Source organism: Hypanus sabinus, chromosome 28 (genome assembly GCF_030144855.1).
Source record: "Hypanus sabinus isolate sHypSab1 chromosome 28, sHypSab1.hap1, whole genome shotgun sequence".
NCBI lineage: Eukaryota > Metazoa > Chordata > Chondrichthyes > Myliobatiformes > Dasyatidae > Hypanus > Hypanus sabinus.
The window spans coordinates 8,096,595-8,116,264 of NC_082733.1; the positions used below are offsets into that span (position 1 = coordinate 8,096,595).

At 39.6% G+C, this 19,670-nt stretch overlaps 1 protein-coding gene across 2 annotated transcripts in view; it reads left to right on the forward strand.

Annotated features, from left to right (window-relative positions):
- Positions 1-19,670, forward strand: part of mindy2 (MINDY lysine 48 deubiquitinase 2) — an 85,116-nt gene that overhangs the window by 54,751 nt on the left and 10,695 nt on the right. For both annotated transcript variants that reach the window (XM_059952562.1, XM_059952563.1), the window contains exon 7: positions 18,928-19,101. In XM_059952562.1, coding sequence (XP_059808545.1) covers positions 18,928-19,101 — 174 coding nt within the window. The remainder of the gene's footprint in view (positions 1-18,927; positions 19,102-19,670) is intronic.

Genomic DNA, 19,670 nt, shown 5'->3' on the forward strand with positions numbered 1-19,670 from the left:
GGGGAGAGGGGTGAAGTAAACAGCGGGGAAGTTGATTGGTGACAGAGGTACAAGGCTGGAGAAAGGGAGAGGACAGAAGGCCATGGAAGAAAGAAACTGGGAAGAGGCAATGAGGGAGGCGATGGGCAGGTCAGGAGATAAGGTGAGACAGGGAGAAGGGGTCATTATTGGACAAATGGGACACTTCTGAGAGTTATCAAGAGTTCAGGACCAATGTATTCTGATAATGGTGAAAGATGAGAGTGGCAGGAATAAGGAACTCTGAACGATATAAGTTATTGAAGGTTTAATCAGATTAAAAAGCATATGATGGGTGTAGGCAACTACAATCAACAAGTCCCTTGAGGAATGTTGGATTGCAGGAGAATACAGGAGAAAGAAATTAGGATGTTAATGCGATATCCTTGGCATGTATGCTTGAGTTAATATTTTCGGAGCAGGAAAGAATGAGTTCTCTTCTGGACGAATGATGTAGTATACGTAGAAAGCCCAAGAATGTAGGGTGAAATTCTAAATGAAAACTTTCCATCTGAATTCACCAAGAAGAGGGACATGGAGGATAGTACATTTAAGGAGGTATTTGTTGATATTCTGAAGAATGTCTACATTCAGAAGGTAAAGTGTGTTGATTTGGAATACATAAGGGTGGGTAAATCGATAGGGCAGGTTAAGATGTATCCCATAATGCTCTGGGAAGCAAGATTGCGAGGTCTCTAGACAGAGAACTTTTCAGGAGGACAACTAATGTTGTTCCTCTATACAAGGCAAACAGTGATAATCACCGATAATTGAGCCATGTATCAGCGCGAGGGAAATTACAGGAGAAAATTCTAAGGGGCAGGATATATGTACATTTGGAAAGGCAAGATCTAATTAGGGATAGTAACGGAAGGCAAAAGGCATATTGGTCTTTAGGGTCATATGAAAGAGATCATCTAAAGAAGTTGAGGAAATGGTACAGATGGAATTGATGTTTGGGCATAGGCTTGATGGGCTAAATAGCCTTCTGTTTTAATTAATATAAATACTGTTGCATTGATTTCTCTGACATCTGATAATTTCTTCCTTCTCATGTCTTTTGGAGCAGTTACACATTCTAGTGATTTTAGAAGATAATTATCAATATATCCATGATTTCTGCAGTCACCTCTTCTGGAAGCTTGCAATGCAAACTATCAAAGCCAGCAAACATGTCTTTTAGACCCCAATTTCTCCGTGACTTCAATCACCTTAAAGTAATAATTTTAATCAAGTCTCTTGATTTCCCCATTATTTCGTGTAGTTAGAATTCTCCAGGGAAGAAAATTGGATACTATTGGGTAGATAGTTGTAAGAAGAATAGCGGCGGAGGTGATGGTTGGGAGAAATTAGGTTACAGGGAAATGGTGAAATGGATTACTAAAAGCCAACGTAGACTATTGGGCTGACTGGCCAGCTTTTCTGTTGTAAGAAATTGTAGAAAATTAAGTCAATGACTCTCAATATAAACAAAGGAGAAAAGAACTTAAATCAGGAGGAGATATAAGGGGCCTTGAAATGTCCTTGGTGACTAGGATTAAGGAACATCACAAGGGATTTTATATATGCATAAAAAGAAGTTGGTAGCTAGGGAAAGAAACTTGAGGACAAATGAGCAATTTATGCCTGGAGTCAGAGGAAGTACTGAAGGTGAGGTACTACATAAGTACTTTGCATTGGTGTTCACCAAGTCAAAAGACATGGAGGATGGTGAGATCAGGAAAGGGCATATTGAAGGAGAGAGTGTTGGATCTCTTGAAGAAGATTAAAATTAATGTAGATAAGTTGATGGAATTTCCCCCATGTAATTGAGGTTGGCAAGAGGAGGAGATTGCTGGAGCGTTGATGGAGATTTCTGTATCTGAGGTCCCAGAGGAGAATAGCAAAATGTTGTTCCTTTTCTTTAGATGACAACAAGGATAATTTAACAAATTGCAATGCCGTATGGAAATTGTTGCAGAAGATTTTTAGGGATAGAGTTTACTCATTTAGGAAAGTATTGGCCCTTTGGGGCTGGTCAACATGGCTTTGTGCAGGAGAAGTACTGTCATTCAAACTTGACTGAGTTTTTTTGAGAAGGTAATGAAAATGTTTGAAATTTAGTGTTATTTTCCAATCAGTTCTGGCCAAGTCCTCTCATACTCCTGGAATTTCCTTTACTCCACTGCAATACTGATACACCTGACTTTAGCTTCTTCTCAAGTTTCAGGGTGAATTTGATCATATTGTGATCCCTTTCCCCTAAGAGTTCTTTTACCTTAAGCTGTCTAATCAAGTCTGGTTCATTGCACAACACCAAATCCAGAATAGCTGATCCTCGAGTGGGCTCAACCACAAACTGCTCTAAAAAGCCATCTCCTAGGCCTTCTTGAAATTTCCCCCTCCTGTAATCCAGCACCAACCTGATTTTCCCAATCTTCCTACGTATTGAAGTTCCTTATGACTATTGTAAGATTGCCCTTTTGGCATTCATTTTCTATCTCTTATTGTAATTTGTGGACCACATCTTATTGCTGTTTGGCGGCCTGTATGTCACTCCCATCAGGGTCTTTTTACCCTTGCAGTTTCTTAGCTCTACCCACAATGATTTAACACTTTCCGATTCTGTGTCACTTCTTTCTAAGATTTGATTTAATTTTTTTTTAACCAACAGAGCAATCCCTCTGCCTACCTGCCTATCTTTTCGATACAATGTGTATCCTTAAATGTTGAAGTCTCAAAGTTGGACAAATTTAGATCGTTTCCTTTCTGGATGGAGGGGGAACCTGATGGAAATTTATAAAATTAAGATAAGGTTGATTGTTGAATGTCAAAATCGAGAGAGCATAGCTTTAAGGTCAAAGGGAGAAAGCTTAAGCAGAGTGGGGGTGTCTGGAATGCACTGCCAGGAGAGGTAGTAGAAGCAGACATGACAGCAACATTTAGATAAGTACATGAATAGAAAAGGAATGGAGATATATAAACCATGTGAGCAGATGGGATTAATTTAGTTTGGCATCGTGGTCAGCACAGATATTGTGGGCTGAAGAACAGTACATTACAGGAACAAGTTTCGTAGAGAATATAGTCCAATCTCTTTGTGGATTACATGTTGTCCAAACTATCGTCCTTTGACTACTTTTGCCAGTTTTGATTTTTTTTAGTGTATATGTAGACTAAAGCCTTGCCCCATTTTTATTTTATTGCTGCTAGATTCGTATGATTAATAATCTTTCCAACTGTAATGACATTGTTTGGGGCCCTATCTCCTAATCATACTTATCTCCTGTTCACTCAAGCCAAGATTATTTAAATGGTCATAATGTTAATAAGTTCGCCTCATCTAATACTTCCTTCTTGGATGTGCTTTCCAACTGTCAAGCACCTGGTAATATTTCATTGTGTTCATTAGTCACCATGAAAGTGCACTTCAAACTGCCATTAGGTTGAAACTATTCATCTTTATTCTTGTGATTAGTTTGTCTACCTGTTACCAATCGTCAGTGTTTTCAGATGCAAGCAAAATTGGAAACTGGAGATATTGGCCACCGATATATTAATTCATGAACCATCCTCTACCCCAAGCACACCCTCACTCTTCTGTCAGCACACAGATACACACTAAGAAATCTAACATTCGAATCACAAGTCTAACCATATATTTAACTAAATATTGAGATCAGTTTTTTTGTTAAAAAACTTCATTGTTTGAAAATGTTCTGTTTTGTCTTCTGGATTGCACTCTCAGTCAACCAAGTGTATAATCAAGTAGTCTGTGTAGTTTAGCATTAAGGGCATATTAAGGAAAGTATCTGTGATCTGGCATTAAATTATAGAATCTTCTGCCTGCCTAGGTCGATGTAAAAGATCTGGTGATATTTTAAAGATCAGGGAGCCTTCTTTGTGGTATTACTATGTTTGTCCCAAAATTAATCACCATAAACTGATGTTCTGCATGTTTATTGTTTCTGTTAAATATTGGACTGCATTTTATTTTAGAACTAAACAATTGGTTGTAAACTAGGTCCTGCTCACCTGGTCCTTTTGCTCTGTTAGTATTATAACAGTCATGGATTTCTGTGAGTTCGATTTGCGAGTGTATTGTGTATTTCCACTGTGTATTTTCTGATCAAATTTTACAAGTTACTATACCGGTGTTTTGCAAAGAGACATTTTAAACAATCCCCTTTGCATAGAGTGATAAATTTATATAACCTAGAAGATCTTTTATGGTTTATTAGGTCTGTGCTTGAGCAGTTCAAATATAACTAATGAAAATCCAAAATAAAATGACAGGCACTGGAAATCGCAAGTTTGGAAAATGTTGGTAAATTTCAACAGGTCAGGCAGTAACTATGGGAGGAGAAACAGTTAATGTTTAAGTTTTGGGACTGTTCATCAGAACTCACTGTCCAAACTGATGGGTCCCAGACCAAAACTGTTAATTATTTTTCTTCCTACAGATGCTGCCTGATCTGTTGAGTTCAACTTGTCTTCCTTTCCCCCATTTTTCTAAAGCTTTATCTTCAATTTTTTTTATCAACTCTTCACTTCAACATTTAGTGGCCTGTCTCAGCAACTCCAAATGACAAGTAAGGATCTAACAACACAACACCTGCATTAAATAAAGTTCTCCTTGATCCTTTTATTTTCCTTGTCATTTGAAATTGCTGCCACAGTTGCAGTGATTCCCAGCAAATCGGCTTTCCCACATTATTCAATAACTTGAGGTAATCATTAAACTTTTTTAGTCCCATCTGTTGCAAAGAGAATAGTACAAATGTCATGGAATATTCCTTGTAGTACAGCAGGTTTGTTAGCATCCATAGAAAGACATAGCTTAAGCTTTAGACAGCATGCTTCAGAGCTGAAAGTTGAAGTATTTAAATGGAAATAATACAATGTGCACAAGGTTGGTGCAATTTAGTTGGCTCTTCAAGAAGTTTAAAGCAATTATGCAGTTTCTAGACCTTTAAAATGACTCTGGATTATATTATTTTTATAATATAATTTCTTTGTATTATGAAGGTGCCACGGTAGCATAGTGGTTAATGTGACACTATTACAGCTCAGAGTGTTGGAGTTTGGAGTTCAGTCCTGGTGCCATCTTTAAGGAGTTTGTACATTCTCCCCATGGTCACATCAGTTTCCGCTGGGTGCTCCAGTTCCTCTCTCCCCCCCCCCCCCCCCACCGCCCCCGTAGGTTAATGGGGTCGGTATAAAGTGTCCTGTGATTAGGTTAGTGTGGGTTACTAGGTGCCACAGCTCATTGGGCTGGAGGGGCCTGTTACACACTGTATCTCTATCTTAAAATAACATTTTCTGAATTTTGATAAATTATTATTTTGGTGTATTTTCAGAATGAGGACAATATCCAAAATAATAATTTATTTTTCTCATTGCATTTATTAACTAACCCCCTCTGCCAACCTGATTTTAAATCATTTAAGTACAATTAAGTTTAGTTCTGTGTTTAAGTGAACTGGGATTGCCAGAAAAGACACACATAAATTAAAACCATGTCTCCACAATTCCATCAGTTCTGAAATTCTTAAAAAATCTGTTAGCTATTGTTGTTATGGAACAGTTCATGTCAGACCATTAAGGATTTTTAAAAAAAATGCATAATTGTACCATGCATGTTGCACTCACCTAGCACACAAGTGTAATAGAACTTTTTGGTCTCTGTGAAATGGTGACCCTGCTTTGTTAATCTGAATACAATAGCATCTCCTTGTTTTGAATTTTTTAATCAGTTGGTATTTTGCCAATCTGATCAGTGTAAATAACATTCCTCCTGTGGATTAAAATGCTGTTGTTTATTTTGAATACAAGTCTGGCAGACTGCACCATATGGCAATATAATCTGGGGCAGGCCATACAAACAGATCTCGAGAAGGATGTTGATGTTTTCTACTTTTTGGGCTCAAGTGTCGACTTCTGGTGATTGCTATTATCTTTTTATAGGTAGTGCCTGTTTATTTTCTGTTCTGTGTATAACCACTGAGCAGAGATAAGAGTAATACATTACACTCATCCTTCACTTGCCTGTACATTAAAGAAGACTTGGGATGTTCTTATCTGCTTCGGTGAACAGAAGTTTCTCATTAATGATGAAAATTCCAGGAAGCAGATGTTTTATTAGTGAATGTTTCAGAAGCCAAGGTTTGACCCATGTTGATGACTTTTGTCAGTTGAGTTAATACATGTTAAAAGTTGAAAATTTTAACTTTCAAATTTTATGAAATGCTATCCATTTAAGAGTTTAGTGCATGAAATAGTTACTTAATCTGAGAGACTTTTGTATAGTTCTATTACTTTTAATGATTCCAGATTCTTTTCAAAATTGATAAAGGTTTATACAAGCTTTTAAAATTGAAATAGGTATGAGTTTTACTTTCAGTGTTTTTTTTTCCCTGTTTGGCTTTCCAAATTCTGTAATTTGGGAAACTATTATAAGATTACTAGTATATACAGAAACTACCCAGAAGTATGTTTCACGTCAACTACTACAAGAAGCTTCCATGATCTCAAGATTCAGCAATGTGTTAATAAATATTGACATTTTAATGAAATGCAGTTACTGTTGCATGTTGCTGAATTTCCTAACATTTTGGGAAATTACAAGTTAAGTCCTTCCCCTAACCCATACGATCACAATGTGTTGTTCAAATTGCTGATAGAATATTACTCCAAATATTGCAGTAAGTTCATGTACAGACGGCATGAAAAGGTACTAGTTTATTTGCTATCAATATTAGATGCTTGGTTTGTTTACATTTAAATTGCAGGATGGATCTTGCAGACTTGTGATCAGTGTACTGAAGTCAGCAGTTTAAATGTAGAGGTTAAACTTTGAAATGACCAGCTAGTTAAAGTCAGTTGGATCCACACCTTTATTTGCATATTTGAAAGTAATGTTCACTTAAGATGCTGAATTTCACACGTTGACACATATTTGCTCATGTGAACTAATGCTCAACAACTCTGAGAATAAATTCATCTAATTTCACACTTATCAAATCTGTACCCTTTTCATACACAAATAACTAAACTTGAGCTTCAGTTTTTCATGTGACTGAGAATGTGAAAATACTAGTGCATGTTATTTTCCACTCCCAATGAGATCAGTTTGATTTCAGAAGTAAGAGTATAAATACCTGAATTTTAAAATTGCCACCACTGCAGTACTTTAGATGTACCTTTCTGTTTCATTGTAACTTCAATAACTATGAGCGATTTTCTGATGGGAGTCCATCCTTTGAAGCATGTATCTTGATCTTTAGTTTGTACCACAGCACAAAGAATATAGAATAATACAGCACAGTTCAGGCTCTCTGGTCAACAATGTTGTTCTGACCTGCTGATCTATTCAAAGATCGATCTAGCCCTTCCTTCCTACATAACCCTCCATTTTCCTATCAGAATCAGCTTTATTATCACAGGCATGTGACATGAAATTTGTTAACTTAACAGTAGCAGTTCATAGTATAGAAGAAGAAAAAATAATAAATAAAATAAAAATAAATAATAAGTAAATCATTTACAGTATACATTGAATAGATTAAAAAACATGCAATAAACAAATACTGTATATTTTTAAAATGAAGTAGTGTCCAAGGGTTCAATGTCCATTTAGGAATCGGATGATAGAGGGGAAGAAGCTGTTCCTGAATCGCTGAGTATGTGCCTTGAGGATTCTGTATCTCCTTCCTGATGGTAACAGTGAGAAAAGGGCATGCCCTGGGTGCTGGAGGTCCTTTATAATGGATGCTGCCTTTCTAAGACATCGCTCCCTGAAGATGCCCTGGGTACTTCGTAGGCTAGTACCCAAGATGGAGCTGACTAGATTTACAAACCTCTGCAGCTTCTTTCGCTCCTGTGCAGTAGCACCCCCCCCCCCCCCCTTCACACCCACACCAGACAGTGATGCAGCCTGTCAGAATTCTGTCCATGGTACATCTATAGAGGCTTGAGAGTGTATTTGTTGACATGCCAGATCTCTACAAGTTCCTAATGAAGTATAGCCGCTGTCTTGCCTTTTGTTTTGCTTGCTGGGCTTGGTAGTTAAGTAACAAGTGAAGGCCAAGAACTGGACTTGGTTGTCAAAGGCTATTTGAGACACACACCATTGGGAGCATTTAATAGGTAATGGAAATTTATCTCCACTACCAGCCCCAGTTACTAGAACCTTAAAGAACCAACCTAAACCTTCTTTCTTCCTCTTGATTAGATGTTCCATGTCTCTTGTCAACCTACTGTCCTTTCCTTCATCAATGGGACAAACCTGTACAAGCGTTTCCTGAACAACCTCCACTTTTCCATTGTGCCTTTTCACTGAGTATATCCGTTCTCAATTTCTGTTTAATAGCATCGCAATTCTTCCTCCCCCATTTAAAATACTTTCCCATGCTGTCTGTTTCTATCTCGATCCAGACTTAACAAGCACCAGATCCAGAATGGCCCCTCCTTTAGTCAGCTTGTCTATACTTAGCATCAGGAATTCTTTCTGGACATAACTAACGAATTCCACCCCATCTTAACCTTTAGCACTAAGGAGATGTCATTCAGTATTTTAATTTTTATAATTTTATTTAGAGATACAGCACAGTAACAGGCCCTTCCAGCCCATTGAGCCCATGTTGTCCAATTACACCCTTGTGACTAATGAACCTACTAACCAATAAGCCTTTGGAATGTGGGAGGAAACCAGAGTTCTCCTGTGGTCATGAGGAGAACATACAAACTTACAGACAGCAGAGGGAATTGAACCAATCACTGGCTCTATAAGCTTTAAGCTAACAGCTACACCATCATGCCACTTAATTATTAGGGAAGTTGAGGTCCAACATGACAACAACTCTATTTTTTACGCACCTTTCCAAAATCTGCCTCCTGATCTATTCCTCGGTGACTCTGTTACTATTTGGGGGCAGGAGGGGTGTCTATAGAATACTTCGAATAGAGTAATTGCTCCCTTCCTGTTTCTGACTTTCACCCACACTGACTGAAGCCCTGGATGAGCAGTGAGATCTGCATTCTGCTGAGGTCTAGATCAGTGGCATTCAGGTCTAGATAGATAGATAGATACTTTATTCATCCCCAAGGGGAAATTCAACATTTTTCCAGTGTCCCATACACTTATTGTAGCAAAACTAATTACATGCAGTATTTAACTCAGTATAAATATGATATGCATCTAAAATCACCCTCCCAAAAAAATAGCTTTTAAAAAGTTCTTAAATAGTTTACTAAAGTGCATTGAGTGGTAACTTAAGCTCAGTCCTAACCCCGGCACTTGGTCTGGCGACCAAGTTAAGTACAAGAGGTCAGAAGGCCCTCTCATGTGCAAAGTTGAATCACTAAAGGATACTCGATTGCTGTGGCAGGGCTTGAATGCTATTATCTCCTACAAAGTGAAGCCAAGCAATATAGGTAACAACAAGGCCTAGCTCGCAGATGAGCTCAAAGCCTTTTATGCTAGGTTTGACCGTCAATTCATGGAGGCACCTTCACGAACTCACAGCCCCCAGTGACCCTGTGATTTCAGTCTGTGTGGCTGACATGAGAGTGTCCTTCAGGAAGGTGAACCCACAGAAAGCATTTGGCTCATACGGGGTACCTGGCCGAGTACTAAAGGCCTTTGCTGAGCAGGTAGCTGGAGTGTTCAGATATTTTTCACCTCTCACTTCTGCAGTCTTAGGTACCCACTTACTTCAAACAGGCTTTAATTATACCAGTGCCTAGGAAGAATGTGGTAACCTGCCTCGATGATTATTGTCCAGTAGCATTTACATCCACTGTGATGAACTGCTTTGAGAGGTTGGTGATGAAACGTATCACCTCCCACCTGAGAAGTGACTTGGATCTGCTCTAATTAGCCTACTGACAACAGGTCATCAGCAGATGCCATTTCATTGATCCTTCACTCAACCCTGGAACATCTGAACAGGGAAGATACATACATCAAGATGCTCTTCATTGTTTACAGCTCAGCATTCAATACCATCATCCCCTCAAAACTAATCAAGAAGATTCAAGTCCCAAGTCTTTGTGCAACTGGATCCTCGCTTTTTATCACTTGTAGACCCCAGTCAGTTCAGATTGGCAACAGCATCTCCTCTACAATCTCCATCAGCACGGGTGCACAACAGGTTGTGTGCTTAGCCCTCTGCTGTACTTGCTTTATACTTATGATTGTGAGGTTGAGCACAGCCAAAATGGCATATTTAAGTCTGATGATGATGTCACTGTCATTGGCCTAATCAAAAGTGGTGACAAATCAACATATAGAAGGGAGACTGAAAATCTGGCTGAGTGGTGCCACAACAACAACCTCTCACTCATTGTCAGCAAGACCAAGGAGCTGATTATTGACTTCAGGAGAAGGAAACTGGACTCCATGAGCCTCATCAGGGGATCAGAAGTGCAGAGATTCAGAACTTTAAGTTCTCTGCTCTGATATGATGACACGGATGAATTTAAAGTTACTGACCTTCTCCAGAGGATTTGTCCTGAGTCAAGTACACAAGTGCCATTACGAAGAAAGCATGGCAATGCCTCTATTTTCTTAGAGGTTTGCAGCAACTTGGCACGTCATCTAAAACTTTTGACAAACCTCTATAGATGTCTGAGGGACAGCTTATTGGCTGACTGTATCACGGCCTGGTATGGAAACACCAATACCTTTTATGGAAAAACCTACAAAGAGTAGTAAATAAGGCCCAGCCTGTCATCCCACATCATTGAGCACATCTACCATAGAACTGTAGAACATTACAGCACAGCCTTTTGGTCCTTCTTGGCTGTGCTGAACCATTTTTCTGCCTAGTCCCACTGACCTGCACCTGGGCCATATCCCTCCATACCCCTCTCATCCATGTACCTGTCCAAGTTTTTCTTAAATGTCAACAGTGACCCACATTCACCACTTCATCTGGCAGCTCGTTCCACACTCCCACCACTCTCTGCGAGAAGAAGCCCCCCCAATGTTCCCTTTAAGCTTTCCCCCTTCACCCTTAACCCATGACCTCTTTTTTTTTCTCCCCCGGCCTCAGTGGAAAAGGCCTGCTTGCATTCACTCTATCTATACCCATCATAATTTCATACACCTCTATCAAATCACCCCTCATTCTTCTACACTCCAGGGAATAAAGTCCTAACCTTTTCAACCTTTCTCTGTAACTCAGTTTCTCAAGTCCCGGCAACATCCTTGTAAACCTTCTCTGTACTCTTTCAACCTTATTAATATCCTTCCTGTAATTAGGTGACCAAAACTGCACACAATACTCCAAATTCGGCCTCACCAATGTCTTATACAACCTCACCATTACATTCCAACTCTTATACTCAATACTTTGATTTATAAAGGCCAATCTACCAGAAGCTCTCTTTACGACCCTATCTACCTGGAGTGCTGCTGCAGAAGAAGGTGTATGGAGTACTAAATCACAAACATACAAGATTCCACAGAGGCTGGAAATCCAGAGTGACACCACAAAACACTGAAGGAATTCAGCAGGTCAGGCAGCATCTATAGACAATTTATTCCTTTCTATATATAAAGAAGATATATACATACATACATACACAGTGACCTGGGAAAGGAGTTTGTGCATTCTCCCCATTACCACATGGGTTTTCTATAGGTGCTCCGGTTTATTTCCACAGTTCAAAGACACACTGGTTACTAGTTTAATTGGTCATTGTAAATTGTCCTGTGATTAGGCTCGGGTAAAGTTGGGTGTTGCTGGGCAGCACAGCTTGAAGGGCCTGTTCCACGCTGTATCCCAATAAATAAAAGCAGCATCCATCATCAGGGACACCCGACCATCCAGGCCATGCTGTCTCCTCTCAGCTGCCAGGTACAGGAGCCTCAGGACCTGCACCACCAGTTTCAGGAACAGTTATTACTCCTCAACCCAAAGGGATAACTTCATTCGCTCCTCACTGAACTGGGCCCAATTTCAAGAACTCTTTATCTCATGTTCTCTGTTGTTTGTTTGTTTGTTTATTTATTTATTATTTCTTTCTCCTTTTGCACAGATTGTTTTATTTTGCACATTGGTCATTGTTCGTCCTGTTGGATGTGGTCTTTCATTGATTCTATTGTGATTGTCTGCAAGAAAATGAATCTCAGGGTGTATAGTGACATATATACTCTGATAATCGATTTTCTTTGAACATTCACCACTGTACTCTTCTTCTTTCCCTTCCCTTCTGAGCCACAGCTAGGCTCGATGCCAGGGATCTGATTGCTGTAGGTACCTACCCCTGGTAGGTAGTGCTCCTAACAGTATCCAAAGTGGTATACTTGTTATTGAGGGGAACTGCTGATTCCTTTTCCTCTTCTGCCTACTACATGACTTATATCGATCACCTCTTCATTCTCCTTTGAGCTGAATGTCATCCAGCTGCAGCTCTAATTTACTTTCCTCCTTTCTCTTCATACTGACCAATGACATATTCAGTCTCTGATTGATATGGACAGTATACTGACTTCTCTCCAACTCCTGATCTTCCATAATTTGAACTTATTGAGAAATTGAAGCATTATCACTTCGCCATTGGGGAAAATTGACATTGCTCTTTCTGCAAATTTAGTGGTTTCATTCAATATGCTGTTTCTTTAAAAATAAAATTTAGAGACTGGTCAAAGTGACTCTCCTTTAGTACTGTTGAGTTGTCTCATTAGAGAGAGCTGCCTTTGTACTCTGAGTAGATCTTCTCTGTTTAATCTGGAGGCCTGTTCCCAGAACCCCCTGATGATCCACAGAAGCTGATTGCTGTTAATGAGTGTTCAAATTAACTAACAAAATTAAAATAAAACAATTCAATTTTAAATCATCTTAAATGTAAAGTTATTCAAAGTAAGTTAGCCATTTCACGGGATCTATAATTCTATTTAGAAATTGGCTTGTGATGATCAGTTGTGGTAGCATGCAGCTGATGGCATGTCTACAAAGTGATCCAAGGTCTCGCCTCACATGTGCCTGGATTCACTAGTCCACCAGCTGATTCTTGAGCTTTGCATTTCAATACAGGCATGGAAGGTGAAGGTAAGCTGAACAAAAAGCAGGAGATTGTCTGAATTTTCTATCCAAACCCTTTGACAAAAAGCAACTACAATCACAGAAAATATTGTGGTCCACAGCTGGCAGAAGCTGATTTTTTAAAACATTGTTTAATTTGCAGTGTAAAGCCAATTCCTATAAAGAATAAACTTACAAAAGATATGTTGAGGCATAATACTGTGGTGCGAATAAATACAAGAAAATCAAAGTTCAGAGGTTGTTTTATGAAAGTTCATACTGTATATGTCACCATATTACAACCCTGTGATTTTTTTCTTGTGGGCTTTCTCCGTAAATCCAAAATGGAAGACCACGCACAACGGGATGGACCAACAACCAATGTGTAAAAGACAACAAATTGTGCAAATACAAAAGAAAGAAAGAAGCAATAAATACTGTATCAAGAACAAGAGCTGAAGAGTCTTCTTTAATTCTTTAGGAAATGGCAGCTACATTTGCAGTTTTCCCACAATTGTAGTCCAGTTTTATTTTTGTTTTATTTATACTTGAACAAATTACTCATTTTCTGCCATACACTTGATAAGCATGCTTGAGATCACTGTGCACATGGTTTTTTTTTATAATTGACATACTTTCAGTGCTGAAATAGCAATGTTTATTTTGTTATTCTAATGGAAAAAAAATAAGGAATTATACAAGATATGTTAAAATCATGCTGGATAATAGTTTTTACAATTTGTGCCCCAGGACCTTTAAAATAATGAGATGATTAATAGGCATTAGAGAGGAATTTTTTACCCCAATGAATGGTTGATATTTGGAACACGCTGGAGAGGAGGAGGTGGAATCGGATGCAATCACTATCTTTAGAGACAGTCACTTGAATAGACACAGCATAGGGGGAAATTAGGATTGGTATCTTTCTGTGCTGTAAAACTCTAACTCTGATAAAAATTTGACAGAGGGCTTAAAAGTTTAATTTTGTATCTCTATCTCAAGGAATGTATTTATTTTGCAATTATATATCATTTCAATATAGATAGCAGTCTGCTTCTGTGAGGCATGTAATATGAAATACATTTTTACCTTCTGATCCTTCATGCTGACATCACATCATACAGCTTGATTTGCAATACCAGGTCACTCACTGTATAAATGTTGTACTACTCTCGGGTTAAACAGCAATCATGTATAGATGACAGTGGGAGAACAAAAAAAAAATCGCCTTTTGGCCTCTCGTATTAGAGTATTCAAAACAGGAAGGGCGTAGACTTATGTTCTGGGATCAGTGTAACTCTCTTCGTCCAAAATCCTAACAATGTGGTAATTAACACCCAAAGCGCTAGTCATTTTTGTTTAGGTTGAATACTCAGGTAGATTATTTCACCAATATTTCAATTTATTGTGCAATAGAAGTTTAGTATTTACAGGCCAAAATTTAAATTTTAGGTGGATATATTGCTTCTTCATTACATGTAAATATTAAGCAAGCATAATTTTTAAAATATTTTTTATTGAAACATGTACAATATAAATTGAGTAAATTTAAATCTTCCTGATTTGGCAACAACTACAATTTCAGTAGGAGACAATGAAGATTTGAGCAGGTTGCCTGAGAATGGCGTGGTGAGAGTGAACAGAATACGTAATTAACGATGTCCAATAAATGATGAAACCTGTCGTTGCCATCTGTTTATGGCACTGTTCAATACCGTTCAAAGACAAAAAGTGAGTTATTAATTTGAGTACTGGCAAGCATATTTCCTTCCTCCCTGCATTGGTGACAAAGTGGATTATCTGCACAGTTAATTTGCATTATTAATGCTATGTTGTGTGATAATTTGCTGCCACCTTTGGTCGTGTAACTGGCTGGACATTGGTGACACCCAGCTGGCAGTCTCATGGAAGACCACCAGCAACCTGAAGTGTATTACAAATTTCAGCCAGAAGTGGGCACATGTAATTTCACTCTGCTCCAAATTGAGTATTAAGTCCAGGAAAAGCAAAATACTCTGAATGTTGGGAATATGAAGTAAGAACAGACAATGATGGAAATACTCAGCAGGTCAGCTGGTATCAGTAGAGAGAGAAAAACTGTTCACACGTTGGATGGATGAAGTGTTGTTATTAGCTTATGCAACTTACTGACCTCAAGAGTTAAACACCTCCCACCTGGGCCCTCTGGTTTACCTAGCCCCATTCATTTGAAATGGATTGCTGACTTTCACTATGTTGCTCTTTATCGTTTAGTTTTCCTTATATCCACCATATATTTGGTTTTACTTAAGTGTTTTAATGTATTTTTAAAGTAGTTTCAAATTTTCAACAGCACAAGTTGTCAAAGTTGCCAAAGCAGTGGCCTGTGTAAGGTCGCTGGACGTGATGTCGATCACAATTCCTCCGCCTCTGCCGCATCTGCTCTCAGAATGAGGCTTTTCATTCCAGGACAAAAGAGATGTCTTTCTTTTTTAAACAAAGGGGCTTCCCTTATTCCACCATCAACTCTGCTCTCAAATGCATCTCTCCCATTTCCCGCACATCTGCCCTCACCCCATCTACCCGCCACCTCACTCGGGATAGGGTTCCCCTTGTCCTCGCCTATCACCCCACCAGCCTCTAGGTCCAACATATAATTCTCTGTAACTTCCGCCACCTCCAAAGGGATCCCACTACCAAGCATATCTTTCCCTCCCCCCCCCCCCCCCCCCGCTTTCCGCAGGGATCGCTCCCTATGCGACTCCCTTGTCCACTCACCTCCCCATCCCTTCCCACCGATCTCCCTCCTGGCACTTATCCTTGTAAGCAGAACAAGTGCTACACCTGCCCTTACACCTCCTCCCTCACCACCATTCAGGGCCCCAGACAGTCCTTCCAGGTGAGTCGACACTTCACCTGTGATTCGGCTGGTGTGGTATACTGCGTCCGGTGCTCCTAGTGTGGCCTTTAATATATTGGTGAGAACCGATGCAGACTGGGAGACTGTTTCGCTGAATGCCTACACTCCGTCTGCCAGAGAAAGCAAGGACTTCTAGTGGCCACACATTTTAATTCCACGTCCCATTCCCATTCTGATATGTTTATCCATGGCCTCCTCTATTGTCAAGATGAAGCCACACTCAGGTTGGAGGAACAACACCTTATACACCGACTGGGTAGCCTCCAACCTGATGGCATGAACATTGACTTCTCTAACTTTAGTTAATGCCCCTCCTGCCTTCTTACCCCATCCCTGATTTATTTAGTTTTTTCCCCCCCTCTTTTTTTCTCTCTGCCCATCACTCTGCCTGTTCTCCATCTCCCTCTGGTGCTCCCTCCCCCTTTCTTTTTCCCTAGGCCTCCCGTCCCAAGATCCTTTCCCTTCTCCAGCTCTGTATCCCTTTTGCCAATCACCTTTCCGGCTCTCAGCTTCATCACACACCCTCCGGTCTTCTCCTATCATTTCACATTTTCCCCTCCCCCTCCTACTTTCAGATCTCTTACTATCTTTTCTTTCAGTTAGTCCTGATGAAAGGTCTCGGCCTGAAACATCGACAGTGCTTCTCCCTGTAGATGCTGCCTGGGCTGCTGCGTTCCACTAGCATTTCATGTGTGTTGCGTGATGTCGATCAGCCTGGATACCTCCACTTGTGGGACGGCTGGTAGTTTAGAACTGTGAGGAGCAAGTGCCAGGCCAATATAACAATATTTAAACTCATGACTTTGGCATACCCTGAAACAAATGCAGAAAAATGGTTCGGCACAGCCAAGAAGGCCCAAAAGTTCTATGTTCTATGGTTCCTAATATCGGTGCTCTTACATGTTAAATGTCCATGTAAAGTTTCAGCCAAGTCTATTGTTTCTGCAAAGGTAAAAGAACACAACTGAAAATTAAATAAAAACTTAATTCTATAAACATGTAGCATGTTGGACAGCATTTTTGTAAAGTGAGACTGAGGTGATGTTTTGTATCAAAGGTCTTCCCCAGATCTGGTGAAGGTAAATGACAAATTTAATATCACTGCTTGTTATTTAAATTCATAGGAATGGTTTTGGTGGATAGCATGGGGAATTAGAGAAGAGGTTAGAGTTTAGGGTCAGGGATGAAGGGAGTTAGATACAAGGGACAGTAACTAGAGAGTCAGAGCAGAAGCACAAGTACAGGTTGGAGCACTCCATGGCAGAAGGCCAATGATCCCTGTGGCCAGGTATCATGTTGGCAGGCACTGAGATATAGACTAATGATCAAAGTCAGCAGGCCCTGTGAGCAATGCTGGCGACTACTGAGCACCCCCTCCCCACCCGCCAGTTGGTGAGTCCCAGGATCAGAGGTCAGTGAAGGCATGAAGCACAATTTGCTGGTTGCCAAGTCCTGGTGTTGGAGATCCATGCAAGTCTGGAGTTCAAAGCCCTGTGATCGGCAAATCCTGGAATTGATACCAAAGGTGAGTCTGGAAGATGGGACCCAAAAGTTATAGCCCCTGGGTCAGCATATTCAGAACTTGGAGGCCCAATGTCTATGCGTCTGGGCCAGGTTGAAGCCTGGAGGCATCCTGTTCTGGGATTGGAGACCGACTGTGGATGGGTCGGGGGAAGAGAGAAAAGGGGCTTGTTTTGCTGTTGCTCTATTGAACATTGTTGGCATGCTAAGTTGGTGTCAGAACGTGGGCAACATTTACAGGCTGTCCCCAGCGCATCCTTGGATTATGTTGGTGTGCAAATGATACATTTCACTAAACGTTTTAAGATACTTGATAACTATGTGAATTTGAATTCTGAGTCTGTATGATGTTCCAAAACCGCATTTGTTGTGCTGAATAAATTCTGTCCAATTCTGTAACCAAAAGCAATGTATTATTTCCCAAAGTAGCCAAATGGATATTTCTGTACTTCTACCAAGGAATATAGTTGCTATTTCCTTTCAAAGTTGGTTTCTTATGACTATTATGGCATGCGAGAAGAAAAATGTGATGGGGAATAAATGTGCATGTGTATCTTTTTCACTTGAAATGTATTTTATTAATGACCCTTTGACACAAATATTTTATGCAATACTTTGCACCAATACTTAAAGGTAAAGATGGCATCTTTTTGTTGAGAAGAAAAACTGGGAAAAAATAGGTCAAAAGCATTCATTAGAGAATGTACAATATGTATTTATTTAGGTTTTTAATGTCTGGACTTGGTTTTGCACTAGAGTGGCTTGTGTGAGTATTGAATTGGCTAAATTTTCCATTGTTATATTGTAACAGTATGTAGACTTGATTTAAATATATCAAAAAGGAATTGATATCAGTTTGTTGGCACATAACAAATGCAATATCATGGATTGAGTGTGGATCAGGCCAAGCTGTCTCAATCACATGATGGTACCAGTGTGAATATTTAATTTTTTACACCAGTCATTTTAATTGCCTTTGAATTCTTGAATTTCATGAACCTGATAAGACCTTGGTAATTACAATCCAAGATATTTTCATGTGGCTTCAGGAGGGAAGGAGTGGGATAGGAGGTGAGAGGAGGGAGCTGAGTGATAGGGGTTGGAAGAGAGTGAGTGAAGGCTCCTGGGCTGGAGGGCTGGTTTCCATTTTGGGTAAGAAACAATTGAGTTGTTGGAGTTTGGGGTATAGTTCTGCATTATATTTTTGGAAAAGGTATTGTGATGTGTGCTAATCTCAACTGATACCAACTTTAATGCATGTTTGAGATAATATTCTTGTTGGGAATAACACACAGGCCAAAATTTTAACTTTTCTTCCGAATTAAGCTATAAATGGCCAAGTACTAGAAGAGCACAGTGGTTCAGGCAGCATCTGTAGAAAGAGAAACAAAAGTTTTAGGTCAAGGCTCCTTCAATTTTTGTTTTTGATTTTCTGAGTTCTTTGCATATTTAAGCAATATTTTCTTGCTAATTTATTAGGGCCAACTCTACCTACTGGTGACGGACCAGGGCTTCCTTACAGAAGAGAAAGTGGTCTGGGAAAGTTTGCACAATGTGGATGGAGATGGGAATTTCTGTGACTCTGATTTTCATCTGAGACCTCCATCTGACCCAGAAACAGTGTACAAAGGACAGCAGGATCAAATAGATCAGGTATGCCATACGGTGCATTCAGATACTGAAAAGCAAAGAAACTGCAGATGCTAAATGTCTGAAGTCAAAACAAAAAAAAGTAGAGATATTGCTTGGGTCAGGATGTGTTGATTAGAGACAGTAAACCTTTAGGTAGGCAGCCTTTCAATGATACTGCAGTTAAGCAAGTTATCCACCCATTTGGGTGAACCTACACAATACTTTGTGTATTGGTCTTTAAAAAAAATTCTATATTGTTCAAAGTACATTTATTATCAAAGTATGTACACTATATACAACCTTGACATTGGTCTCCTTACAGGCAGTCACAAAACAAAGAAGTCCAACAGAATCAATTAAAAAAAAACACCAATCTGCTGGAAAAACAAAAAACAAACTGTGCAAACAATAAAAGTAAGCAAATGGCATTCAGAACTGAAGTTCATGACAGTGAGTGTACAGACAGAAAACCAGCAGCTGATCTAGTGGCCCGCTAGTTGCAGGCCACAGGCTCAGTTAAACACGGAAATGAGTAAACCTCACGGAGTAATGAGCTGAACTGGCCTGTCCCTCGCTTCCAACCCCGACAC